The sequence below is a fragment of the Myodes glareolus genome, chromosome 18 (genome assembly GCF_982192425.1).
Source record: "Myodes glareolus chromosome 18, mMyoGla1.1, whole genome shotgun sequence".
NCBI lineage: Eukaryota > Metazoa > Chordata > Mammalia > Rodentia > Cricetidae > Myodes > Myodes glareolus.
Genome location: NC_142043.1, coordinates 15,435,999 through 15,463,804, shown reverse-complemented (window position 1 = coordinate 15,463,804; position 27,806 = coordinate 15,435,999). Strand labels below are relative to the sequence as shown.

Genomic DNA, 27,806 nt, shown 5'->3' with positions numbered 1-27,806 from the left:
GGACTCCCTCTGTATGCTGTGAATATGTTCTATTACCATTGTTTAATAAAGAAGCTACTTTGGGCGTACAAGATAGACTAGAGTAAGACAGGAATTCCAAGCAGAGGAAAGAAAGCGGAGTCAGAGACGCCATGTACCTGCCGAAGGGGACAGAGGCCAGAACTTTACCTAGTAAGCCACAACCTTGTGGCAATACATATAATAATAGAAATGGGTTGATTTAAGATGTAAGAGCTAGTCAATAAGAAGCCTAATTTAATAGGTCACACAGTGTTTTAATTAAATATAGTTTCTTTGTGATTATTTTGGGTCTGAGCAGCCAGGAATCGAATGAGCAGCCTCTGCCTACAATGGTGCATGTCTGTAATCCCAGCACCTGGGGGATGGAGGCAGGAAGATCAGAAATGTAAGGTCATAGTGAATTTGAGGCCAGCCTTGGATATATAACACCCATCTCAAAAAGAAATGGGAAAAAATGAGCCTAATAACAGGTGTTTATGGCCTCTAGTACCTAATGTTGGTACTAACTTTTGGACTTGTTGCTTTCAGATTCACACTTACTTCATTTTCTGAGCACCTCTCGAAAGTGGCAGTCTCTTTCGTATGAGAAAAACATGTTTGTAATAACTAGACATGCAAAGATCATGCTACATATTCTTTGTAAATAAGAGGGTCAGAATTCAAATGAAGGCCTTTCTGAAACAAAATATATCTCTGTTTCATCGTCTTCTGAATGAAACACGGTGCCATAGGCTCCCATCACAAAACAGCTTCCCAGACTGTCTCAGTTCAGACTCTACCACAGCATCCGGACTTACCTGTAATGCATTGAGTAAGGAAAAGATAATGTGGAAGACCAGAGAGTGACTGCTGATGACCGTGCCTATTCCGAATCCCCAGGTCAGCCCCAGCAGTGGTGTGAGGATGGCAATGTTCTTACAGATCCTCACAATGGCTCTTACTTCCTGGAACATGGAACTGCCAATGGCAGCCCTCTGGGTCTTGATGATAACCAGTGTGACTGTAATCAGGTTTACTACGACGATGGCCAGAGCTGGGACCACAAAGGCCAGGAGAGCCTTGGTCATGTCCCAGTTAAGCCAGCAGGCCTCAGGGCGAAGGTAGCCTCTTCCAGGCTCCGTGACAGCAAGCGTGGTCACAGCAATCACCAAAGGGCACCCATAGCCCACTGAAAAGAGAGAGGCCACCAGGAATGACTTGGGCAGCGTATGGAACACAATCAGAATTCCATAGAGGATAAGGAGAGCCTTGGCAAGCATCCAGAAAAACACGGCCAGATAAAAGAAATGAACAAAAAAGGTCGCAGCCACACATCCATTGTAGTGGGATATTGGGCCACTGAGGAAGGAAGCCACAATGAACCACACGTCAGCCGCCAGCAAGGTGGCTGCGATGTTAGCAATGCACAGGTGACGCAAATATGAGATCTCTGTCTTTGTCACTTGACTCCAGACTAAGGCCTCAATGAACAGGCAGATGATCAAGCTGCAGATGGAAATGCCCAGGCCTATGTACGTGATATAAATTAGCACCGGGTTTTCCAAGGTGTCAGGTGACATGAGAACAGAGAAGGAAGAAAATGACTTGTTTGGCCAGCACCTGCAAACAGCTTGCTGGGAGTTTTCCTCAATCAGCTTACAAGCTTTCTGGTCCCATCTGTTCTCCAGGGAATGCCAGCCCACGCACTGGGACTTCCTCCCTTCTGCCTTGCTGATCTTTTCAAACATCAACGAGATATTTTTAAGCTCCTTAGGCAAAATGACAGACAGGACAAGCCCATTCACGGTCTTGTTTTCCAAAAGACTGGCCTCCAGGATGGCCCCAAGAGTTGGGAAGGCGATGCTGATGACCTGGGACGGAGAGGGAACCTTCTGCAGGTCTTCAGTTGTGAGCAGCACCCTCCCAGTGACTTCATCGCTCGAGTCATTAATTCTCATTGAGAAAGTGAAATTCCTCCCGCCGCTGTCCCTGGACATGATGGCGCCCAGGGTATGAATGAAGACATGTGATATGTTGATGAGATGGTCCTTCACAAAGAGTTTGCTTGCAAACGAATTGATTGATTGGAGCAACACACAGCTGCTGTTTCTGTCTTGGATGAAGGTCCAATTTGATATGCTTGTGCTGTTAAGAATATGGTTAGCCATGGCGCTGTAACTCTGTCAAAGAAGAACTGGCATTAGTGGGAAGGCACTCTTTGAAACCTCCAAAACATATAAGACTTGCTTTTACAAAGTGTGGTCTTCTGGCCAGCAGCATAGGTGCTCCCAGAGATCTCCTTAGAAATGTCCACACACCCCACCCCAAACTCAATGTGCCCTATTTAGTATCTTAACTGTGCCCCTGGGTGACTTGCTTGCACAGTAAATCTTAAATTTACCTGCAGCTTATAACCCACACACTGCGTGCATTCCATCATAGGTAATAATGCAGCCCAGCACATTTGTACATGACAATACCATATTCCAACATCAGAAGGTTGGACACCAACTCAGAAACAGCTCAGTCACTAAAGTGCTTGCCATACATGCATGAGGACCCAAGTTCAGATCCCCACCACCCACATTAAAGACATTGTGAAACATTTGTAATCCCAGCACTAGGGAAGCAGAGACAGGTAAATCTCAGACACTCATTTGGTCAGTAAATGTATCCAAATCAACGATCTCCAAGATCCGCAAGACTCTGTCTCAAAAAATAAAGTTCAAAGAAACTGAAAAAAAAAATTTGACAACACCCTCTGACCTTACACGAAAGAATACCTGTACACATGAGTACACACACACACACCCTTGGATACCATTTAGAGGTATATAAAGGAATTCCTTGTCTTTCTTTCCTCCTATTTGTTCAATGCCTTCCTGGGAGACCGGCGGGTGTGCGGCTTCTACTTGCTCCTTTCTACCTCTTCTGCTGCACTCCTGGGCCCATAGAGTGCCCATAACATAGCTGACATCTGTTAGTCCCAGAGTGTTACAGGATCCTGTATAGAAATATGCTGAAAACTGGAACTTGACCACAGGGCTGAATCACCCCTCACTACTCCCTACTTTAAGCATCAAAACCAAGAAGAAATGAATCCAGTTTCATTTCACACTTCTGTAGTGCAAAGGTTTGGCCACTTGTTCTGCTTCCTGTTTTAACAACTTGTTCTAATTAGCAAAGGAACGACGTCTTCCTTTGTGTACAACCCACAGTGTTTCTTCAATAATTTCAGTAGCTTAAATGCACTTTAGGAAAGCAGACTCTGGCTCGCAACAGACTCGTAACCTCCCAGGCACAAGTCCTCAAAGACCCAGAGCTTTGAAGAGTAAGGCAACCATGGAATCAATCCCACACAGCCTTGAACCTTCACAGATTCTACCTGGCACTGAACAAACCCTTCAAAGCCTCAACCTCTCATGGACTCAGCCCCTCCCAGATTCAACCCATCACAGGCCCAGACGCTGGGGAAAAATTTAAAAAAAAAAAAAAAAAGACTGAGATGTGTACCACAGAACCAAGAAAGCTCTCTCTGGTAATATGTCTTGACCTGGCACGTGAATTACTCTTTTGTTGACTATTCTTCCTTCCATAAGATTCATTAAGCACTTGCTATGTGGCACATTAAAAATACCGAGAGGGAAATATGGTTTCCAATCTCTTGGAAGCTCAGAGGGTATTCCAGCTAGCCTAAGTTCCTCCCCCAAGGAGATAATGCTGGCTGATCTGCAAGGCCACTCACCCGCATTTTTTCCTCGTTGACCTCTCTGGTTAGGGCTGTGGAGATGTTGTGTAAGAGATCTACCACCATAGCAATGTTCCCTGGCATCTGGGGAGACTTCTGAATGCTTCTGATGATGCAAGCTAAATCCTTGGGACACTTTTCCATCAGCATATCTGCTATGGTCTGAAATTTTCGACGTGAATCATCATGTAGAACTATAGTCGATTCAGAGGACTGAACTGAATATAATTCCCCATCCTCCTGAAACAGGACCAAAGGAAAGAAATCCTTTATTTGTTCATATCAAATACAAAAGTACTTCTACTAGGATTTCAGAAAGCCCTGTTATACGATTGCATATCACATAAAAAGTTTTCATTTTCCATTTTCAAAGAGGCATCTAGGGTGGAATAACTTGATCAACACCAAGATGTATAAAGCAAAATGTAAGTCTGAATTCCCCAAGGGACGGCTCTCTAGCTCTCAAACATCAACTGTTTCTTTTAACGCATCACTTCAAACACTTCCTGGGTATGTACATCTCATGTATATCTTGTATATTTAAATGAATTCCTATTGCCATTTAACTTATTCTTACATTATCAAGAGGTGAACCAAGAGACCGTGCTTTTTAAAATTAGCAGGAGCTGGAGACTTGGCTCAGTAGTTAAGAGTGGGTACCGCTCATGCAGAGGACTCGGGATTCGGTCCCTAGAGCCCACACCAGGTGGCTCGCAGCTGCCTGAAACTCCAAGTCTAGGAAACTTGAGGCTTCTTGCAGGCACCCACATCATACAAAGACCCTGATGGAAGCACAGCTTCTCACCTAGCAAAGTCTGGGGTGCAGCCCAGATTTCATGGGTCTAACAAGTTTGGGGGGATGTTACTAGTCAATCAAGTACACTATGAGAACCAAAGCTTTGGGGTATTTTAAGGACTTAAGGCAAAGATGTTTACTCTAGTTTCACTGTGAAAGCTCTAGAAGCCTCTCCTTGCTCTGTCTACATGGCCAGGTTCCCTCATGTCATACAAGGGACAGTATACACTGCCCTGACTTTCAAACGCAGAGAGGAGATAGGTGTTTATGAGTTCATGGACTCACAACCCACTGTTACTGTGGAAGCCTGTCTCTTCCCCTAAGGGGGCCTCCTGATCCCATCTGAAGCTCCACTTCACTCAGAGAGGCCTCGTGAGATTCCATGATAGAGGAGAAAAGGACCTTACCTCAAACATGTTCATGGCATTCAAAGTGTGGCAGGTTTCGGTAACTTTGTGCCATTTCTTGGCCTTACAGGCAAATTTCATGCTGCCCTCACTTTTAGGGGGGCAAGATTGAAAGCAGGGGGCATCGCTGTCCTTACAGACACCATCACACACACCTGGGAAAATAAAAGGCATCCATATCAGATAGAAAGGTCTGAGGTCGGGGCCGCCCAGTCAGTAAGGTGTTGTCTCTGTGGCAAAGGCACAACAATTCTGTAGACATGGGTATCTTTCCTCAGTAAGACTGATGATTGGAAATGGATTAGCAGTCATTACATAGTTCTGAAGCAGGATCCTGTTCTTCCTGACAGAACGACATGCCACATTCCAGTGTTTAAAGCTGACTCAAGTATAAACTCCTCCCATCAAATAAGAAGGAAGAGCCCATGGGTTACTCTCCTGAGCCACCCTCCCACACCCACAAAACCCCCAACAGACCTCCTCGGAGTCCTAGAGACATGCAGGTCAGCTCTAGTTTGGAACTTTATAGAAAGCTCCATTGTTAATGAGACCTATTCTTGTCACTGCCCTGGTTTGAATTAGCGCAATGAGAATTCACAGCCAAGAAGTCTGAGACACGGTAGAGCAGAGAATGCTGGGAAGATACGAATTTGGCTGGGGCTAAAGACACAGTGGACTTGCATGTCAGTAAGGAAAGGACAAATGGCATCAAGCAAGATGAATCATCTCTCATTCCGTGAGCCAGAGGGCTGAGAATGGCCTGCTGTCACAACAGATGATCAGACTTCCGTGTGATTGGCCACTGCTACCAACATACCATGTGGCCTGGACAGCACCGTATCCTTGCTTTTGCTGGTGGCCTGAAAAGAGAAAATCAAAATTCTCAACAAAAATCAAATGTCAACAGTTGATACTACTGGTTCATTTTAATCACAGACAAACAATCACATCCAAGTCAGCTGTGATGCAAACACAGACACCGAAAGCCCAGATGTTGTATATGGTCCAATGACATGTCTTTCTACCTTTCCCCCCAGTGCCAGGCAGGGGGATGGACCTCTCTTCCCAGTCATAATTCCGTATAAATACAGTCTCTAGTCCACACATGAATCACATCATGGGCAAAGGGAAGTCTACTAGAAAGCTCATGAAGACTTACTTCACTTATATGGGCCCCATTGAATCCTGGGAGAAGGTCATACAACATGATTACGTGTTCACATGATCACGTGTTTACATGATCATATTTATTGTATTTTCAAAGACAAAATATTCTAACTGCCTTCCATCTATTGAGGTTACCATTTTTGTCTCTCACCCTTCAGCCTTCTGTAACCACCATTCCAGGGCCTCCTAGGGCACCAGGCACACACGTGGAGCATCAATGTACACACAGTCAAAACACCCATGCACATAAAATAAGTGTTTAGAAAATATTTAAAAATGAAAGAATGATCTTTTATTCTCTATATAGCAGAAATTATAAACTCATTAGCATGCACAATGTAATAAAATGCAAGTACAGCTTATGAATTATTATTACCAGTATTTTTTTTTACTGCATGACTGAATGATATTGAGCAATTACTGGATACAAATTCTTTAAGCAATTCTCTTTGAAATTTATTTCAATTCATTTTCTCATTCTAAAAGAAAAAGGCTCACTTTCATTATGTATTTTATGTTACTCTTCTTTAAGGGTGCCATGCATATCTGGCTGTCCTGAGAAAGTGTTCTAGGAAAAGACCACCAACCCACCCACCTGAGCTCAGTTCCTGAACTGTCCCTTAAGAAGGACCGCTCACCTGTATGTGCCTCCACTACCCCATCTGTAGGCAAAACAGGCACTATTTGGCTTTTATGGGGGGAATAAATGAATTGACCGTGTGAAACCCTTGGGGTCACCCTTAAAAGTGTGAGATCTGCTTATGGCTTGGCAGCGGTTACTATTCTGATACTGACCAGTGATTCCATCCAGCTCATGTTTCTCCCTTCTGAGTGATCTTTTCTGATGGTGTTCTGGATGAGCTGCTCTCCCTCTGCCTTTGGAAGGACTTGTTACCCACACAACCGCACAGCACTGCCTAGCCTCGGCTATCTGCACAACACTGCCTATACTCGGCTATCTGCACACTACCTAGCCTCGACTACCTACACAGCACTGCCTAGCCTCGACTACCTGCACAGCACTGCCTAGCCTCAGCTACCTGCACAGCACTGCCTAGCCTCTGCTATCTGCACAACACTGCCTATACTCGGCTATCTGCACAACACTGCCTATACTCGGCTATCTGCACACTACCTAGCCTCGACTACCTACACAGCACTGCCTAGCCTCGACTACCTGCACAGCACTGCCTAGCCTCAGCTACCTGCACAGCACTGCCTAGCCTCTGCTATCTGCACAACACTGCCTATAATCGGCTATCTGCACAGTACCTAGCCTCGACTACCTACACAGCACTGCCTAGCCTCGACTACCTGCACAGCACTGCCTAGCCTCAGCTACCTGCACAGCACTGCCTAGCCTTGGCTACCTACACAGCACTGCCTAGCCTCAACTCACATTGCTGCTACCATTCTTCTCTTTTTCATGCTAACTTCTCAATTAAAATTTAAATTCCTTAGAAACATAATTGTGCATTGTCTTCCTTTCCCCCATGTAAATAACTCAAGGTCTTGTACACATGTACACTTGTACAATAACATATTGGTATGCATGTGTACATTCACAAATACAGACGTGCATATGTTAACACGTGTATGGGAAAAGAGGCCAACTCAGTCTTCCTATTTCTGAATGAAATGAGTGCCCTCTAGTGGCCTGGAAGAGCATTATCCATGGCTCCAACTTTTATTTCAAGATTCTAGCTACTAGGGAAAAAAGACATTTTCTGGACATTGTTGTTTGACCGACACATGATATTCATTTTCTTTTCTTATTAAGAATTTTATATTTCTCCATATTATCAAAAACGACAATGAATATTCCCTGTTTATTTTTTCTATCAAATAAAGCCACGGAAACTCTGAATTGAGTGAGGTCTCTCTAGCACTTGGGTGTCGCTGAGAAACTCATGAAACAGGACTCACTGGATTCGCCAGTGCATGACAGCCTCTTGTTTGTGTTCATGGGAACAAATCCCTTGGGTTTCAGTCAAAAGGCTGCATCGCTTCCACTAAACTGAAAGACTACAATAATATTTCTAGAGATCTTGAAGGTATCTACACTATCTTGTGTAGATAGTCCATCCGATCTCCTTATTTTATGAATAAGAATGCAGAGACTGTTGTAGAGGAGGTGACCTGAAAAAGGCCGCACAGGGGACTCTTCTTATTCCGGACATTAGAATTTATTCTCGTGATTCCTTCAGCACTGCTCTTTCCAAAGGTCAGGCACCAGATCAAGAGCCAGCGGGGATATGTGGCAGGGAGTGAAGGCCTCTCAAGTCACCCAAAGCCCATATTGACATGGCCATGATCTGCAGTAGACAGCTGTGGAGGATGCCTGGTCGCTAAACACTCCAGAGAAGACAGGTGACTAGGTGGGTGTGTGGGCAGGACATGGGATGCTGTCGACAAGAGGTTCTGAAAAGTCTGCCTTCTTACACTACTGACAAGAGGTTCTGGAAAGTCTGCCTTCTTACACCACTGTCAACAAGAGGTTCTGGAAAATCTGCCTTCTTACACCACTGTCAACAAGAAGCTTTGGGAAGTCTACCCTCTTACACCAAAGACCTGATTTGCTTCAGCTCGGTTAACTTCCTCAGGTACATCATACCTGATCCTTCTGGTCGGCTCATGTCTAGGTAGCATCCAGAGTGGGTGACTTTAGCTCCAAATATTAACATTCCCCAACCTCATTCTAGACAGAAAGGCAGACACTAACCTGCCCCGCTTAAACTGGAGAACTTCCCAGTGGGCATGTTTACCTATGGGAATGTCAGGAGAGGGGTAGCACGCTGCAGCTTTGAGGATCAAAAACGCGAACAATGGAAGAAAAGGATAGAATGTTCCGGGCAGGGTGAGCCCCAACGATAACAATAACAACTGTTTCCCATACAGATGAGAAAACAAAGAGAGTAACTAGCTATGGGCATCAGAATGCCCCCAGCAGAGCATCTTCCCAAAGCTCTTGTAATCTCTCTCAGAAATCAGGTTTCAATCAATGTTACAACAAAGGGGGTCACAAAGAAGAAGGCCAAGCTAAATAGATGGTGAATGTTGTTTGGAAAACTCAGGACAAAACTTCCAAAATCATTCTCGCACCTAAGGAGGCTCTTGTTCATCTTAGCTCATAGGAAGCCATTCCTTCAACAACAACCTCAGTCCTACTCTCTATAAAGTAAGGGATAAGAGCTTCACCAGTGAGTCCCAAGACGACCTTCCAGGTCCCACGGTCAAATAATAGCGCTCTCCCCCCCCCCCAATAATAGTTTAAAATCATCTCTTCAATGTTTTTATAGCTCCATGTTCCTTCACACCTTCTTTTCAATAAATAAGAGGAAAATTAAAGTACAGTATGAGGGGAAATATTCCAGAGAGAGTCACGGGGTTCACTGGCCCTATGTACTAGAAGAGTAATTTACTGTAAACTCCACCCTTGTTCTTCTGCCAAGATTCTAAAAGGAAATGCTATTGCCACTTTGCATGAGATGTTGCCTCATTGTGTCAAATCATCCTGAGGTCCTGCCTACTAAATATCTCTAGCATCTCCTGGGCACTGTGGCAACCTTCCCTACCTCTATCTACTCACGGCCTCGGGGAACCGCAGCAACCCTCCAGTCACCGCCAAGAATATGGGGGTGGGGCATCTTACCCTTGAATCCCATTAGCTTTGCTGGATTTCAGAACCGATTGGGCAAATTAATGGGAGACAAGTTCGTAGCAAGGCGGTCCTTTCTGTCGCTTGTCATTGTCATTTCTTCAGGCTGTGCTGGCCCACCTCATCTCCTTCCCCTTATACTTCAGCCAGCCCTCGGAGCTGGCGACTGAAGCGTCCTTTGTCCAACTCGTCACCCACTCTCCCCCATTTGTACCTGGCATAATATTCTGCAGGATTCTGTAGGCAGAAGAAGCACCAAGCAGTACAACCAAAAGGCAGGGGTCATTGTCTTCCACACACCCGATATCCTCGCCTCTGTGAAACATAAAGGCAAAACATCTTCAATGTGAAGCTTTTATAGTACGGTGCCCCTGCAGGCGTAGTGTTCATAGTAGACCTGACTGTCTTCAGCGCTGCCCAAACAGCTGGCTCTCTGGCCCGCAGCGGTGGCCCTGTGTCCTACCACAGTCTTTACCAGGAGGCTGCTGTCGTGGGAGCATGGCACTGCTCGCTGTTGATTTGCATGGCACGCCTCACATAGGAATCCCTCTAAGCAAAGCTGTTTGATGGATTTCACCTGCCCTACTGGCTCTAACAAATAACAGCCTGTGTTTAGGCAATGGAAATGTCAGTTTACTCCCTGGGTTAGAACAGGGCTGGGAACTGTGTAGGAGGCTACGGAAGATAAACAGGGATTCTTGTGGACAACCATGGCCTAGAAATACCTTTGAAGGAGAAGATGGGCTTATCCTATCATCTCGCGCCTCCTCAACCCAAGAAGTGTGTCTCCCTACATAAATAGTGATTTTTGGAATTGAAATGTTCTTGTTACATTTAACAGAAATTAAGACAAAACTAAAGCAATCGCTCACCATCTCCAACAATGTTGGCGTGTCATAGGCATACAAAATACTCAGAAATATACCCAACAGAGGAAGAAAATGGATGAAGAGGGCAGGAAGAAAGGAAAGAAAGAAGGAAATGTAGGGGAAAAGCTGACAAAATGCATCAGGGACACAAAGGATTGAAGAGAGCCCGCTGGCAAGGATTCACCTGAGAATATTGACATTAACTCTTACTACTTCCATCCTGAGTAAGATAGTAATTGAAAGATATTAGATGTCTATACTCCCAGATAAAAGAATTTGCATAATCAGAATTCATTGTATGCATGAATAAAGCTTCAAGTATAAATCCATTATTATGCATAATTAATACATGCCCATATAAATTTTTAAAAAATAAAATTCAACATGTACCCAAAGGCACGGGCCTCTCCCACCATAATAGACAGATAGGTAGATAGGTTAATGGTAGGTGGATAGATAGGTAGATGGGCATTGGTGTTGGAGAATTGCCTGTATTCTGTCAATCTGTTTATTTTGAATAAACACTGATTGGCAAGGTGGGTCAACCAGACAGGAAGTAGAGGCGGGGTGATGAGAACAGGAGTATTCTGGGAAGAAGGAAGCCCATTCCTCCCAGTCCTGCCCAGACCATTGGAGAGGCAAGATGTAAGCTGCCCTGATGAGAAAGGTACTGAGCCATGTGGCTAACATAGATAAAAATAATAGGCTAACATAAATTATAAGAGCTAATAAGTAGCCTGAGCTAATGGGCTAATCAGTTTATAATCTTATGGAGTCCTCTGTGTGATTTTCTTTGGGGAGTGCTGGTTGTGGGGTACCGGGTGGGACAGATACCCCAACAAGCAAGGCCCCTTCATGTTACATGGCATTAGATAAGTAGTGTTGTTGGTGCTTTTATTTTTTTGCTCTTTAACTCTTCTGGGGCCACCCAGCTCCCAAATAAATCCACATGGAGTCTTATTATTACTTAATAATGTCCAGCCTTAAATTTGGCTTCTTTCTAGTCAGATTTTTTTAACTTAAATTATCCCATCTGTCTTATTCCTCTGGGCTTTTACCTTTCTCTATTTCTGTATATCTTTTCTTTCCTTCTTACTCCATGGCTGGCTATGTCGCTGGGTGGCTGGTCCCTTCTTTTCTCACTCCTCTATCCTTTCTTCCTAGATTTCTCTTTTTATTCTCTACCTGCCGGCCCTGCCTATACTTTCTCCTGCCTTGCTATAGGCCATTCAGCTCTGTATTAAACCAATTAGGTGTTTTAGATAGACAAAGTAACAGAGCTTCACAGAATTAAGCAAATTCAACATAAAGAAATGCAACATATCTTTGCATCATTAAAGCAAATGTTCCACAGCATAAACAAATGTAACACATCTTAAAATAATATTCCACCACAAAATAGGTGATAGACAGATGGACAGACAGATGATAGATAGCGCGCACAAGAGAGAGAGAGAGAGAGAGAGAGAGAGAGAGAGAGAGATGGTAGGTAGCTAGATAGATGATACATCCATACATAGATGATAGATAGATAGATAGATAGATAGATAGATAGATAGATAGATAGACGGACAGACAGATAATTGAAAGAATAAGATTCTTGGCTGTAATTGAAAAGCCCAAGGGCTATCACAATGGTTGACTTTTTGCTACCTGACCATTTTTAGCCAAAAAGAATTCTTCCACCCAATCATGCATCATATGTAATAATGTCATTACTAATACAATGATATTATATTAATTTTTTAATTCATGCTTTCTGTTTTGAAAGACAAATATAGCAGGAATTCTGCTAAAAATCCAACAATTATGGAAAATATTCGCAGCACATCTTTCAGCATTCAGTTAGCACATTTAAGGCTCTCGGACAATGCAAAAGGGAACATAATTCCCAAAAACTCACAGCTATTTTTCCATCTTTATTTCACTCTAAGTTGATCAAATAGGCAGTAACTCCCAATGAAAAGCATGCGAGTGATCTGTCAGATCATCACAAGGCCATCAGTACTTTGTGCACACTTAGTGTGACAGAAAATTAAAGCCGTGGATGAGTTTGTTGCCATAATTCTGCAAAAACTTAAAAAGAAAGCTAAATATTTATGAATTTATCTTTAAATTTTGTCATCAGTATGGGGGACAGCATAGGGGTAGCATATTTGCAAGGTTCAATCTCTAGCATTTCTCTCTCTCTCTCTCTCTCTCTCTCTCACACACACACACACACACACACACACACACACACACACTGCCATTGCCATCACCACCAAGAGCAGCAACAACCACTCCCCGCAAACAGAGTTCCCTTAAGAGACTGGGAGATGCCTAAGTCAGCAAGCTGTCAGTTGTGCAAGCATGGGGAGCTGAGTTCAAATTCCAGCACCCAGATGAAAACCAAGAGTAGCTTCAGGCACCTAGAATCCCAGTGCTACAGAGGCAAAGACAAAAGGGTTCCTGAGGTCCACTGGCCAGCCAGACTAGGCAAACTGTCAAGTTCCAGACTGTGTAAGATGAGTAAGAGATCTCAGAAAAAAACAAAGCAGGGGGACTGAAGAGATGGCTCAGAAGTGAAGAGCACTTGATGCTCTTCCAGAAGACGGGAGTTGGGTTCCCAGTACCCATTCTGTGCCACTCACAACTGCCTGGAACTCCAGATTCAGAGCACAGGTACCCACACCCACTTGCACACACATACGCACAAATACTAATATCAATAATAATAATGTAGAGAGCCACTGAGGAAGACACTTGATATTGGCCTCTGGCCTCCGCATGCATGCTCACGTATTCACATATGCACAAACAGATTTGCATACAGAAATATGCACAAACAGATAGGCACACATACATATGCACAGATACAAAATATAGGCAATTATTTATCTTAAGAAAAACAAACTTGACAAATGTCCTAAGGAGTGATAATAGGCAACAAAGAAGGATTGGTGGCTCTCACCTGTAATTAAAACTGAGGCAAGAGGATCACTGAGAGTTCAAGGCCAGTCTAGACTGCATAGCTAGGCCCTATCTTGAAAGAAAGGAAAAAAGAGAGAGAGGAGGAGGAGCAGGAGGAGGAGAAGAAAGGGAGGGAGAAATAGAAGGAGGAAGGAACGAACGAACGAAAGAAGAAAGGAACGTAGAAATAAATAATATTGGTGGCCAAAAAGCTTAAGTAGACATTTATTTTTTACAAAATAGCAATTGAGTTCTACAAACCAAGATGGAAATTGCTTTGTTTGCCTATAATTGTTGTGTATTATACATAAAAACCTTGATTATATATCATTTTGCTTTAACTTTTTTTTTTTGAGAAAGGGTCTCTCTGGTGTCCTAAAACGTTACAGTCCAGAGCCTGCCTGGGGCTCTGAGGATTGCTGCTTCATGCTTCGTGCTCTCCCATAGCTTAGCAGGGAGGCAAGCCCAAGGGAGGTGGGGAAGCAAGACTCCAAGGCGAACGTCTGAATCCAGCCATGAGGCTCTGCTATGGGCGTCAAAGGCTATTTCAGTGTGAATTTTGGCGGGACAGTCAAACTGTAGCATCCTCCAGCTGGAGACCTGTTAAACTGGATGTCTGGGATGCATTGTGAAATGGGGAGAGGACCATGAGACTTTCTCGTCTGCTAGAGGTGAGGACTCTAAGCCTATCCCCAGATAAAAACAGAAAACAGAGCCTTAACATATTTGCACATGCAAGGCATGGAATTGGAGGAAACTCTGACACTGCATCTAACAAAATCTCAGCATCAGAGGGCTGGGCCAGATGAGCTGGTTTGGTCCCCATCACTCGTCAGAGATGTCCTCACCAGTCTTACCAATCCTGCTCTTCCTAAGACACGGACTTCCTCGGACTCTCCTGTCTCTGCTTCCAGTGGAGTTCTTCCAAGCAGATTCATTGGTGGGAGACTACCCTGGAGCTGGAGATTCTGGCTTGGTAAATCTCTGGCATGGTTGTAGGCATGCTTGCCATTGGAGGTGCAGAGACAGGTGGATCCCTGGGGCTTACTGCCCAATCAGAGCTACAGGAACTGCAACTCAGGGTTAGCAAGACCCTGCTTCAAAAGTAAGGTGGAGAGTCACAGAGGAAGACGCCTGATAAGACCTCTGAACCTAAACACATGCATGAGCGTGTGTGCGCACACACACACACGTGGCACAGATGCACACTCATGCACACACAAACAGAAATTCTTCACAGTTAGCTTTATGTATGGAAGAACCTGCTATGGAAATGTGTTTTAATTATACATCAGTTTAAAGAAGAAAATATAAAACAACAAATAACAAACTGGGACGTTGAACTAGAGATATGCTCAGCTGGTGGAATGCTTGCCATGAATTCGATCCCCAGAATCACATAAGACAAACATCATGTCACATGCTGGTAGTCAGAGCACATGGAAGGTGGAAAGATCAGAAGTTCAAAGTCATCCTCACCTACACAGCCGCTGAGCCCAGCATAGACTACTTGAGACCCTGTCTCAAACAGAAAAATACTTCCAAGTCAAAATAACCACATGAACTTCATAAATGAATTATAATGAAGCCAAGTGACACTAATAAAAAGCATCAACCTAAAAATCATTCAGGCAATTCGGTTGCTCATGCTGGTAAAGGAGAAACACAAACAGAAAGGCAGTAACTGTAACTGCTACTCTCAGGTATCAACTTGGTTAGATAGAGCGACATCTAGGATATTGGTGAAGTGCACTTCTGGGTGCCTCCGTGAGGACTTTTGCAGAGATGATTGACACTTGGATTAGCAAATGAGAGGGAAGACCCACTCTGAGCATGGGCAGTCCATAAGAGGCTAGAGTTTCAGATAGAGAAAGGGGAGAGAAGGAGGAGTCACACAGGGAAGGTGAGCTCTGTTCTTGAGTCAGGGCACCTGCTGGGCCCTTCTACTATGGGCTCTTAGAAGATGGACCGACAGCAGCTCCTCACCAAGGAGCTTCCCGGCCTTCGGTCTCACACAAGGCCTACATCATTGGTACCTCTTGTCCTGTAGATCGTGTGTGCTGATCTACAATTCCTCTTCTGCGCATGCTCATGAATGGGGGGGGTGGCTAATGTTTCTTTTCCTCTGGAAATCCTGACTAATACACTAATAAAAGCATGAAATCGATAAAATAACTTAGAGCAAAGGATAGTCCCTGAAAAACAGAAAATGTAATTCTAAAACACACACACACTCACACATACACATATTTATACACATACATACTCATACACTCATTCACACACATATATACTCATACATACACTCACATACATACACACATTCACACACATGCATACATGCACACACATATATACACACACTCACACATATACACACACATGCATACATACACACATTCAAACACATACACATGCTCACACACTCACTCACAAACATACATACTCTCTCTCTCTGTCTCTCACATACACACACACACACACACACACACACACACTCTCACTTGTAAGAAGTGAATGGGAGGGATGATGGGTTACGTCACAAGTGGACAAGTGTCAGACATCCAGAATCGGTCTCCATGAAAATAAGTTTCGACAACAGATTTTTTTTTCTAGAGAAAAGTAAAATCTGTAGATTTTTTTTCTCAAAATTTTGCTTCAGTAGCATGTGAAAAATAGTAGATTCTATTGGAAATAGTGGGGTACACCTTTAATCCCAACCATCAGAAGGCAGAGGTAGGAAGATCTCTGTGAATATGAGGACAGTCTGATCTACACAGCAAGTTCCAGGCTAGCCAGGGCTACATGGGGAGACCCTGTCTCAGAGGATTAAAAAAAAAGTAGATTTTTAAGTATCACTCCACCCTCATTATATCTTACATTTTACAACTCCTCTCTTGAATATTAGAATGATTGGAAACTAGGGTTACTTATAACCTTTAGTACTTTTAATAGAAAATATAGTATAATAAATATAATTGTATTTTTCTGCTTTGCTTTATATTTAGGGGAGGAAAAGTCATGGACAGTAATTACATAATTGAGTCAGTAATTTTGGTGCCATTCATCAAAAGGGTAAATAAAGAAGAAACAAATCTAGGAAGACTCAGAAAAGCTCAACATGAAAACTCACGATGAGAGGCTGGAGAGCCACCTGTGGAGGAGCTGGGTTCGGTTCCCACCACCCATGTCATCTAGCTCACGATGTCCATAACTCCAGCTCCCTGTGGTCCAGTGATAACATCCAGCCTCCAAGGGCACCGACATATACATGATATACACTCACACAGTCACATAAAACAAATTCATTTTCAAATACACAATTACATGACTGTCATGAAAATACATATAAACATGTGATAGTTAGCCACAAAATAATGACTCTTTTATAACCGACAGATGTTCATAAAAGCATTACACACAAATCTTTACATGATCTTCACATCTGTGCTCATTGGCAAAGAAGAACTATTTCTTCCTTCACAAAATGAGGATATTGAAGTAAAATGTTTGAGTTGCAGTCGAACTCTAATTACCAAACAGAAGATAGAATTAAAAGGTAGGCTCTTGACTCGGTGGCTTAATGATTGCATTTTAAAATGCGCGCTTACACAGCAAACAGTTTTTAACCTGGTCACAAGCTGGAGTTGTCAATTTTTACTAATTCATCCATCTTGTATCTTATCTCTCTCATTTGTGTGTGTGTGTGGTCAATTTTTACTAATTCATCCATCTTGTATCTTATCTCTCTCATTTGTGTGTGTGTGTGGTCAGAAGACAATGTGTGGAAGTGGAGTTACTTCTCTCCTAACACGTGGGTCCCAGGAATTGAACTCAGATCATCAGGCTTAACGGCAGGGACCTTTATCCATCCACCCATCGACCCATCTCACCAGCCTGAAGTGTAATCATTTTAAATGCTGTCCTGCGGCAGACTTTATCCCTGCTACAACTGGGATGCTATGCTGAGCAGAACATTTTTTAGTGCTTACGTGCTTTGTCCTGTGCACAGTAATCTGGATGGACCATTCTGATAGGGATAGAATTTTGGGGGTTGTTGCCCAATCTGTTTAGTTTGTGTTTTCTGCTACAAAGCTTTCCTACTGATAAAAATGAGTCATCACACCATCCCACTTTTTCCAAACTGCAAAAAGTAGTCTCAATAATAAATAAGGACTCTAGTTGATCAACAGTCAGGAACTCTCAAGTTTAGCTGCTCAGGGATTGTTTTGCCTTCATGACGGTAGAGTAGGTTAGACTCCTGGTAGGATTATTGTTGTTATTGTTATTATTATATTATCATTAAGGCTACTAATTGCCTGCCCAGGCATGTTCACAGCTCAACCAAACTTGTCTGGAATTTGCCTGCCCTTCCAGTGTTTATCATGGATGCAGCCACGTGAACAATAATACGCTTGGCCCAGCTCTTTGAACTAAGGGAGAGCAGCTGACCTCACTGGGTCCATAAAGACTCAGCACAAGAATATTAAAACCTAAGGAAAAGAAAAGAAGAAAACAATGGCAGCTCAACGTGGTAATTCCTGATTTAACTGAACAATAGGATTCCAAGAGGAGTGTCTAGGAAGATGCCAGTGTCTGGGGCCTGGATTCAATGAGAATTTATGGAAGTAAGACTCAAGACACCAGAATTTTCCATAAATCTCCTTGTGTCAGTTATTTTGTCATTTTGATGTAAACTACAGTTACCTCGGAAGAAGGGGTTAAAAAATTGTTAAAGAATTGACTCCATCAGATTGACCCATGGGCACATCTGTGGGCCTTTTTCTTAACTGATGCAAGAAGATCCAACTCACTGTGGGCAGTGCCATTCATCCCTGGGCTGGTAGGTCTGGACTGAATGAGGAAAAAAGCTGAACAAGCCAGGGGTAGCAGGCCAGTAATCAACGTTCCTTGGGCTATCTACTTCAGGTTCTGCTTTCAAACTCGTCTAGATTTGCTCCTGTGATGGACGGTACAAAAACAACCAACCCCGTACTCTCCAGGGTGGTTCTGGCTGGAGTTTTATCACAGTGACAGAAAGTAAACCCAAACATCTTCATTCTGCATTATTTCATGGCTCCTGACCAGCTGGCGTGGAAGTGTGAGGACACCTCTGTGTGCCACACCTTGACTGCGCTCCCCATTAGCGAAGAGCCAACTCTCGGCACTTCCAACCGATGTTAACATATGAAACTGAGGGAACCCAGGACTGATATTGAGAGCAGTCCATCCCCTGAGGGAAACAAAGAGCAAATCGAAAGGATGCCATAGAAAACAAAAGTGAAAACAAGAGTTGGACCACTGTCTTCCACGCCCTGCACCCTCCCAAACACCCAGGATTGTGAGGCAGTCCCTTTGGGACACTCAGCTAGAAGGGCTTAGGAGTTAGCTTGCTGTGTTTAAAGGATTTGTAAATAATATGCAAAGACAGTGGGAGTTTACAACTTTTATAAAAATAAAATCAGGGCAGGAGAGGGTGCTCAACAGGTAAGAACACTGACTCTTCTTCTATAGGAACTGTGTTCGAATCCCAGCAGCCACGTGGTGGTTTACAACCATGTATAACTTCAGTTCTAAGGGATCCAACACTCTCTTCTAGCCTTTGTGGATACCAGGTACACATGTGAGTACACAGATATGCGTGTAGACAAAAACATCCACAACTAAACTGGGAGTCAACCTCCCTCAGGACTCAGCAATTCCACTCTTGGGAATATACCCAAGAGATGCCCTAACATACTACAAAAGCATTTGTTCTACTATGTTCATAGCAGCACTATTTGTAATAGCCAGAACATGGAAACAACCTAGGTGCCCCTCAATAGAAGAATGGTTAAAAAAGGTGTGGAACATATACACATTAGAGTTTTACTCAGCGGTAAAAAACAATGACATCTTGAATTTTGCATGCAAATGGATGGAAATAGAAAACGCTTTACTGAGTGAGGTAAGCCAGACCCAAAAAGAGGAATATGGTATGTATTCACTCATAAGTGGATTCTAACCATAATTAAAGGTCTTTGAACCTATTATTCGTGATCCTAGAGAAGCTAAATAAGAAGGTGAACCTGATGAAAATCATGTAGCTATCCTCCTGGAGATTGGAAATAGACAAGAGTGCCAGGTAACCTCGGGTGCATGGGGCGGGGTGGAGGGGCTGTTGGAAGGGGAGAGGGTTAGAGAGAAGGGAGTAGGGGAGGAATGGGGAAAGATCGGGGGACTGGGATGGGGGGAGGGAGGAAGGATGGATATGGGATCAGGGAATAATATATTTCAACTAAGGGAGTCATTTAGGGTTTAGAGGAGACTTGATTATAAAAGGGATCCCAGGTCCAAGGAGAGATCCCTAGATTGTTCTCTGGACAGAGGAAAGGGTGCCTGAACTGGCCTTGGCCCACAACCATACTGATGAATATTTTGCATATCACCATAGAACCCTCATCTGGCGATGGAGGGAGATAGAGGCGGAGACCCACGTTGGAACACTGGACCTAGCTCCCTAGGTCCAAACGAGAGGCAGAAGGAAAGAGAACGTGAGCAAAGAAGGCAAGAGCAGAGGAAACCTTCATCCGACGTTGTATGGCGATACAGACGGAGACCCATATTGGAGCACCGGACTGAGCCCTCCAAGGTCCAAATGAGGAGCAGAAGGAGGAAGAAAATGAAAAAAGAAATCAGGACTGCGAGGGATGCGAGCACCCACTGATACAAGGGGACTGATATAATGAGAGTTCATCAAGGCCAGTTGGACTGGGACTGAACAAGGACGTGATCCAACCAGATTCTCTGAATGTGGCTGGCCTGGAGCCTTTCTGAAAAGCCATTGACAATGACACTGGGACTTGCTTCCTCTGCATATACTGGATTTTGGTGATCCAGTCTGTTTGGATTCTCACCTTCCCTGGACCTGGAGGGAGGGGGGGGAGGAACTTGAACTTCCCACAGGGCAGGAAACCCTGACTGCTCTCAGGGACAAAGAGGGAGGAGGAGAGGGAGTGGGGGGAGTGGGAGGGTGTTGGGAGGAGGGGCGGAAATGGAAACTTTTATAATTTAATAAAATAAGAAAAAAAAGAAAAAAATCCACAACTTAAAAATAAAATAAAATCAGAGACTTCCCTGTCTACTTATGGCTATTTACTGGCTACTCGACTAAGAGAAATAGTTAGAAATAACAATTTCTGTATATCTCCAAAGCTATATACTCCCAGGACCAGACACTAACCTGTGGGCTTTCAGAAGTTCCTAAGATGATCTGAGGCTATTTCCCACTGCTGGCTTCAATCGCCTCTCAGAGACGGTAGCAAGGGTCAGTGGTGGCAGTGGGAGTGGCCTGCCCCTCTAGGCAGAAGCACATTATCTCTTAATGGTCTAGAATTTCCAGAATTTACTGAGGATTAAATAAATAAAGGAAAACAGACTACTTTTGAAACACACTTGTACCATTGTTCTCTATAGACACACTACCCCCGCTGCCCCTTAGACCCAGGGAAAACTGCTTCCAGTCTCATTCCCTGTGCTCCCCCCTCCCCCCAACCCCCACATATCCAAATATATAAAGACCAATCCTGGTTCCTGTTTACAGATTTTCATTTATTCAGCAAACACACAGTGATGCTGTAACCCTGTATTCTGCAGATATGGTGGGAAAGGGATGAGGGTATAACTGATCTTTTAATATAATCTGTAAAGACTCGAAGTGCAGCATTTGGGGGCTGGGAACTGACTCAGTCAGTAAAGTACTCGCTGCTCAAGCATACAGACCTGAGTTGTCTCCCCAGCGTTTATGTAAAAAGGCTGGAAACCGGAGTGAGCACCCATAGCCTCTGTGTTAATGGGTAGAGATGGGAGCGGGGCGCAGGGGGCAGGGCCTCCAGTACAAACAGACCCTACCTCAAAATATAAGTTGAAAAGCAATAGGAGACACTCAATCTCAAACTCTAGCCTCCACATCACATGAATGTACACAGATGTGCATATTCAACCCACATACAGATGTGCACCCACTTGAACGCTCTCTGTCTCTTTTTGTGTGTCTCTCCCCCCACCTCTCTTTTTTGTGCATGTGTGCACACACACACACACATGCACGCTCACACGCGTGCACACACACACAATGCAAGGCTTTCAGTTCAATTCAACCTTATTTGCTGAGTGCACTGAAGATCTCTCAAGTGAGCTACTAAGAAGTCGAAGTATTTCCAAAATAAAAATACAAATACAGATCAACTCTGAAAGAGTAAACAAAATAAGACCAAAAAAATGAGAGATAACTTTTCAGTCAATAAGCTTTTTCCAGTGGGGAAACAAACATTGTGAATAAAAATTATGCTTTTAAGATTGCATTCAGCTGACGAAAACTTCTCCTGGGAAAGAAAAGCATAAAGCGGAGAATCAACCACAATATGGTTGTAAGGAAAAACCGTGAAAATATAGAGGGCCGGCAAGATGGCTCAGTGAACAAAGGCAGGACAACCTGAGTTCGGTGGCCCACGTGGAGAAAGAAGAGAAGGGACTCTTGAAGACTCCCTTCTAAACCGAGAGAATGACCCCACTCCCCCGCAAGCTAAGACTTGCTTGGTGGAAGTGTAGGACCGGGAGATGCCCCTGCCTCCGTTGGCTGATGGCACTCCAGCGCTTTTGACAAGGTATAAACGTTCCCCTCTGATATCAAGGAGATTTTGAAGTTGGCAAAACTTCCACAATAAAATTGAGTATGAAAAATCGCAGCATGGTGGGACCATCTGCGTTTAACCATGCGGAAATTACCTGGGGGTCAGATGGAATCAGACGTTCAGACATTCCAATTTTCCGAATTTCCAAATTTAGGTGGGGTCAGGAGAACACAGAACCAAAGATGAAAGTAAAACTTTTTTCACCCAAGCCTGGTGCTCTTGCTGAATAGAGAGCCTCTAAGACACCAAATTCTTCTTGGTCCCTATTCCGTGAGTGTGTTATTAATTGAGACCTAAATCACCAAAGCCTCCCAGCTATGCTGTCATAATTAGCTGCTCATTTCTGAGATTCCTCAGCACAGGAGGTCATTAGGAGGAAGAGGATGCAGGAGTACTCACCGCGGCTGGTCAACAAGACTCTCGCGGACACCTGCCCTCTTCCCTGGTAGCTGAAGAGGCATCAATGGCTTGCCTTCGTCATATCTCTCTTCAGATCAGCAGCTGGGCTCCTGGACCTCTTGAGGAGTCACTTGGGCCCCGAATGGCAGCTCCAGAGACTGAGGCAGCTGTGCTGGACTCGGCCCTCCCACAGACAGCTGCCCCATGTGCAGAGGAGCCCCAGCCTGACTGACAGGTCCTGCCTGGGAGTAGCAACTGAAGTGGGAGGGGAAGAGAGCTGAAGAGAGGATGAGTCAAGTGCCGAGACACACATACACTCTCTCTCTCCAATGGTAAAGGTTCTGCCTTTGACAAGGGACACGGGGCTGTGGTGGTGGCGCGGGATCCTGGTACTTGGCCATCGCGTTCTCACCTGGCAAGTCTACCTGAGCCTGAGAGTTGAAGCTAGAAACTACAAGTTGTCCACACCGGGGCTATAGCTGGCTGGTGTTGGAGACACTAAGATTATTCTAGTATGGCTTCACCCATTCCTACTTGTCCTCACTTCCAGGGCCAAACAATAGCCAAATTCTGAACCCCTTTGTGGTTATGGGGACATAGATATCTCACTATGGTGTCCAGCAATTCAGAATGCCAGTTCCTCCACCAACCTGGGTTGCCTGTCACTGATAAGTGGGTCCTTGTCAACTGGCAGAAGGCATAAGAATTGGTTGTTTTTTAGTCACTGGTATTTGGAGCTAGTTTTTACTGCAGCAGAACCTAGACTATACTGACTGATACAAACTCATGGTCTCTTTAAAAACAACAGGACTGTAGCTTTCTGAAACTTAAAGGGTTTTTGTGGGGGAAAGGGGGAAGGGGCGTGTGTGTGTGTGTGTGTGTGTGTGTGTGTGTGTGTGTGTGTTGGGGGGACATTGGTTTTGTTCACGCATTCAGGGCCTTTTTAGTGTTCAGTCATGTTTGGAAAGCTGCATCCATGGTATGTAGACTATGTTCTTTTCTTTTTAAACGCTCCCGGAAAAGCTCTTGTAGTGGAGTGAGAGGTGCGCTGTTTACTCTTCATTGTTGTGACAAACACCATGAGCAAGAAGAGAGGGTTTATTTCAGCCTATAGCTTACAGCCAATCATCTGCCAAGAAGGAAGGTCAGGGCCGGAACCTGGAGGTGGAGGCGGGAATTGAAGCAGAGGGCATAAAGGAATGAGACTTACTGTTTGCTGTCTGTGACTTGCTCAGTCTGCTTTCCTGCACAGTCTGGGATCACCTGCCCAGGGGTGGTACCATCCACACTGTACTAGGCCCTCATCATCAATCAATAATTAAAAATCACTCCTCTAGACTGGACCACAGAGTAATATGATGAAGGCGTTCTCTCTGCTGAGGTTCCCTCTCCACAGCTGGCCCAGGCCTGTGTCTCACTGACAACTGACCAGCATATGCACTTTCGTTCTAACCCTTCCCCTAAGAACTCCCATTCTCCCTCTGTGGCCTGGACTATTCCAGAGGTGACCAGAGCATAAAGGGGGAGTCAGTAGGTGCTGACTGACTTGGTTTTCATTTTCACAAACTCTAGATTTCAGAATCCTCTTTGGGGTAAATACTTCAATCTGGAAATCTTGTCAGGTACCTCAAATGGGAAGATTCTATTTTCTGGTGTATTTTACTTTTGGAATGTTAGGTTCCTGTTGGAGAGAGGTCGCTTGTTGGTTCCCAGCTGTCAGGCTAGCTTAGATCCGAAATAATCACACAGAAACTGTATTAATTAAATCACTGCTTGACCTATTAGCTCTAGCTTCTTACTGGCTAACTCTTACATATTAATTTAACCTATTTCTATTCATCTCTGTATCACCATGTGGCTGCGACTTACTGGCTAAAGTTCCAGCATCTGTCTCCGGCTGGACTACATGATGTCTCCCTGACTCTACCCTTCTTCCTCCCAGCGTACAGCCTAGCTTTCTCTGCCTAGTTCTGTTCTTCCCTGTCATGGGTTCAAAGCAGTTCTTTATTCATTAACCAATAAAAGCAACAGACAGACTGAAAGACCTCTCACATCAGGTTCCCAGTGAAATTGACCTGAGAATATAAAGGTTAATTGGAGAGTTTTAATTTAAAAGTACAAGATCTCTCATTTGTCTCCATCACAAACCCATACAGCTCATACTAGTATATCATACTCATTACAACCAAAGACACTCCACAGCTACATCCTCATCAATCACAGTTTCCTTTTCAATATGAACGCTTTCTGGCACATTAGGTATCTGTGGATATGCAGACTTGCTTAAAGATGACCCTTTGACAGGGTTTCCGAAACTCCACCCCTCAGTGAGGCACTGTGGGCAGCCACTGGCTGCCAAGAGAGAATCCATCTTCTTCAGAGATGCTCCAGTAGGTAGCCCGACTTCCAGGCACATACAGGAAGCATGAGCGGATTTAGTGGGTTTTAACAATCAATAGCAGGTGAAGTTGGGAGAGAAAAGTTGAGATAGGGCCGGAGAGAGAGGAGTAACGGGAGATTTGATCGGAACCAGCATGTGCCGGTATGAGACTTTCTCAGACAGTTGAATACAGATGCTTCCTTGGCTCCCAGAGTTCACAGTCTTGGGGGAAGAAAATACATGAGCATCAAGCACATCTAAGAGTTTCTCTATTACTACCTGAGAGAGTCATTGTGATTGCAAAGCATGGAGGGGTGGCTGGAAGGTGGCTTGGTCTAGTGCTGCCCCAGGGACCATCTTGGGCCAGTCCAGACCTAGAGGAATTCACTCACTTCATATGAGAAGCATTGCTTTCATTAACACTTCGTTTGTTCATCAATGTGTTTTTTGTTTTGTTTTGTTTTTTTGAGACAGGATTACTCTGTGTAACAGCCCTGGCTGTCCTGTAACTAGCTCTTATAGACCAGGCTGGCCTTGAACTCACAGAGATCTGCCTGCCTCTGCCTTCTGAGTGCTTGGATTAAAGGCGTGCACCACCACTGCCCAGTGTTCACGAAACTTTTAAGCATCTACTAAAGACCATGTTTGTAAAAACTGAAAGTGTTTTTGCAGATGATCCTGAAACAAATGAGAAAATCAACTCAACTCTCATTAGCAGGGCTGGGACGTCCAACTTTTATAAAGGCAGGGACTGGCCTTCACTAAACAAAACAGGGCTCCAGCTGCAGCAGAAGGCATACTCTTGACTCCCAGGTGATATTCCGGCATTGCCTCGCTGAGGGCTTTTTAGTTTTTGGTTGTGAGCCTAGACTCTAATGGCTGAGCCATCTCTCCAGCCTGCAGAGGCTTTTTATCTTGTGTTGAGCCTCGAGCTCTGGTCCACACTGTCCTGTCCTGATGCTCTCCTTCATTCCCTCTTCTGTGACTAACTCCAATACTCAAACAGGTTCAACCCAACCCTTCCTAGAGGAAGTTTCACCCAAAGCTCAGACAAATTCAGCACCCTACTTCTGCATAGGCTCCCTTATCTCTGACTTTCCAATGTTGAAATCTGATCTGTGCTCCCCCATCCCCCACAAGTTATTTCTACCAAGGTAGCAACCTACCCCATCCTGTTCATCCTGCCCCGGCCTTACAGACTGGTTCCCACCCCTTGCCTTTCTGTTGGCATTTATTGTAACCTGAACAGCCTCCGCCCATCCCCACCCACAGCTTCACACCTGGCTGACTCACCTGTGTTCCAAGTGTCTCCTCCTCTGTCAGGCTTTCCATGACAAACCTCCCTGACTGGCTTTTCCTTTGGCATTCCAAAGCATACAAGGCTGGCTCCACCTTGCCTTGTGATTTCAGTTCCATGCTATCGCATCAGGCACACATTCCACAGCAGGGCTGTCACCATTGGCTGCCCCACACCATACTGCTTTCTCCTTCTTCTTTTCTTCCTCCTCTTCTTCCTCCTTCTCCTCCATCTTCCTTCTTTTCTTCTGCTCTTCTTCCCTTTTCCTCTTCTCCTCTTCCTTCTCCTTCTGTTTCTTCTTTTTCTTCCTTCTTCATTTTCTTCCTTCTTCTTCTTCTTCTTCATCTTCTTCTTCCTTTTTCCTTCTTCCTCCTTCTTCTCTTTCTTCTTTTCATATTTGATTACTCCTAATGACTTTTAATGAGTTGTGGCAGGTCTTCTTATTTATTTATTTATTTATTTATTAAAATTTTACACCTCCTCCCATTTTCCTCCCATTCCCCCACTCCCCCTCCCGCTCCCTCTCCAGTCCTAGGAAAAGTCAGGGTGCCCTGTGGCAGGTCTTCTTTGCTGGCCACTGAACTAGACATAAGTTGACAACCATTTTTACCTAATAAGTTTTAGGGAATCTTCTGAGGGATAGGTAGTGTTCCAAGAAGGATATTTGCCCGGAAGATGAAAATAGTTTTCTAGGTACACTAGAAACATAGCCACCTCGTCTCCATTTCCCTACCTTCCTTTCTTCCTTCTGAGTTTATGACGGGAGGAGGATGCAGTGTACAGCTAGGAGACTCATTTTAAAGCCATGAGGTGGTAAGGCTAAGAACACCAGTATGCTGAGCCAGGGGCTAGAGGTGTGGGAGGGTGTAGGAAGTTAGAAGACCCCTTGGTCCTTGATAGCACTACTAATTTCTAGAAACTTACCTGGGACCATTAGCTTCTAAGCTGTTAAAATTAAAAAAAAAAAACTGATGCATTGTGAACTTGAGCTATTGTCAAGTCTCCTGTCACTTACGATTGAAATAGTCGAATGGATCCTAGCTAAGGAACACCAAGTCTTTCTCTATAACATTTTCTTTCTTTTCCTCATATTCATTAGGCCTCACAAGACAGTGATGTGTTCTGAGACGAGCACTGTAACTTCATGATTGTGTTACACCACAGTGTGTGCTCAGATAAGCCTAGACTGGTGCAGGCCGGTCCCTCCAGATGAACTACTGATGTACAGTGCGTGCTCACAGAAGCCTAGACCGGTGTAGGCCGGTCCCTCCAGATGGACTACTGATGCACACGAGAGCTGTGAGCACGACAAGGTATATGTGGCTGCTACCAGAGTTGAGAGTCCATGCAATCCTATAGCAACTTTTTAAAGGAGAAAGAGTATATTCTGAATAATAATAAAATAATAGTATTATAAATGCGAGAACTGACATTAAGACCGTTGTTTCCTGGGCTAAGGAA

The 27,806-nt window shown here is 44.3% G+C and overlaps 1 protein-coding gene across 2 annotated transcripts in view; it reads right to left on the bottom strand.

The window, feature by feature from the left end:
* The window catches only part of LOC125405939 (adhesion G protein-coupled receptor F2), a 39,604-nt gene extending 16,734 nt beyond the window's left edge, over positions 1-22,870 (bottom strand). Inside the window, exons 1-6 of one of the 2 annotated variants that reach the window (XM_087897998.1) lie at positions 22,669-22,870; positions 9,991-10,091; positions 5,769-5,811; positions 4,952-5,106; positions 3,746-3,988; positions 819-2,180 (exon numbers count right to left, since the gene is read on the bottom strand). In XM_087897998.1, the coding sequence (XP_087754124.1) occupies positions 819-2,180; positions 3,746-3,988; positions 4,952-5,106; positions 5,769-5,811; positions 9,991-10,062 (1,875 nt within the window). In that variant the 5' untranslated portion in view covers positions 10,063-10,091; positions 22,669-22,870. Of the gene's footprint in view, positions 1-818; positions 2,181-3,745; positions 3,989-4,951; positions 5,107-5,768; positions 5,812-9,990; positions 10,092-22,363; positions 22,503-22,668 lie in introns of those variants that run through there. The other variant, XM_087897999.1, reaches the window with a different exon arrangement.
* Positions 22,871-27,806: the final 4,936 nt, after the last annotated feature.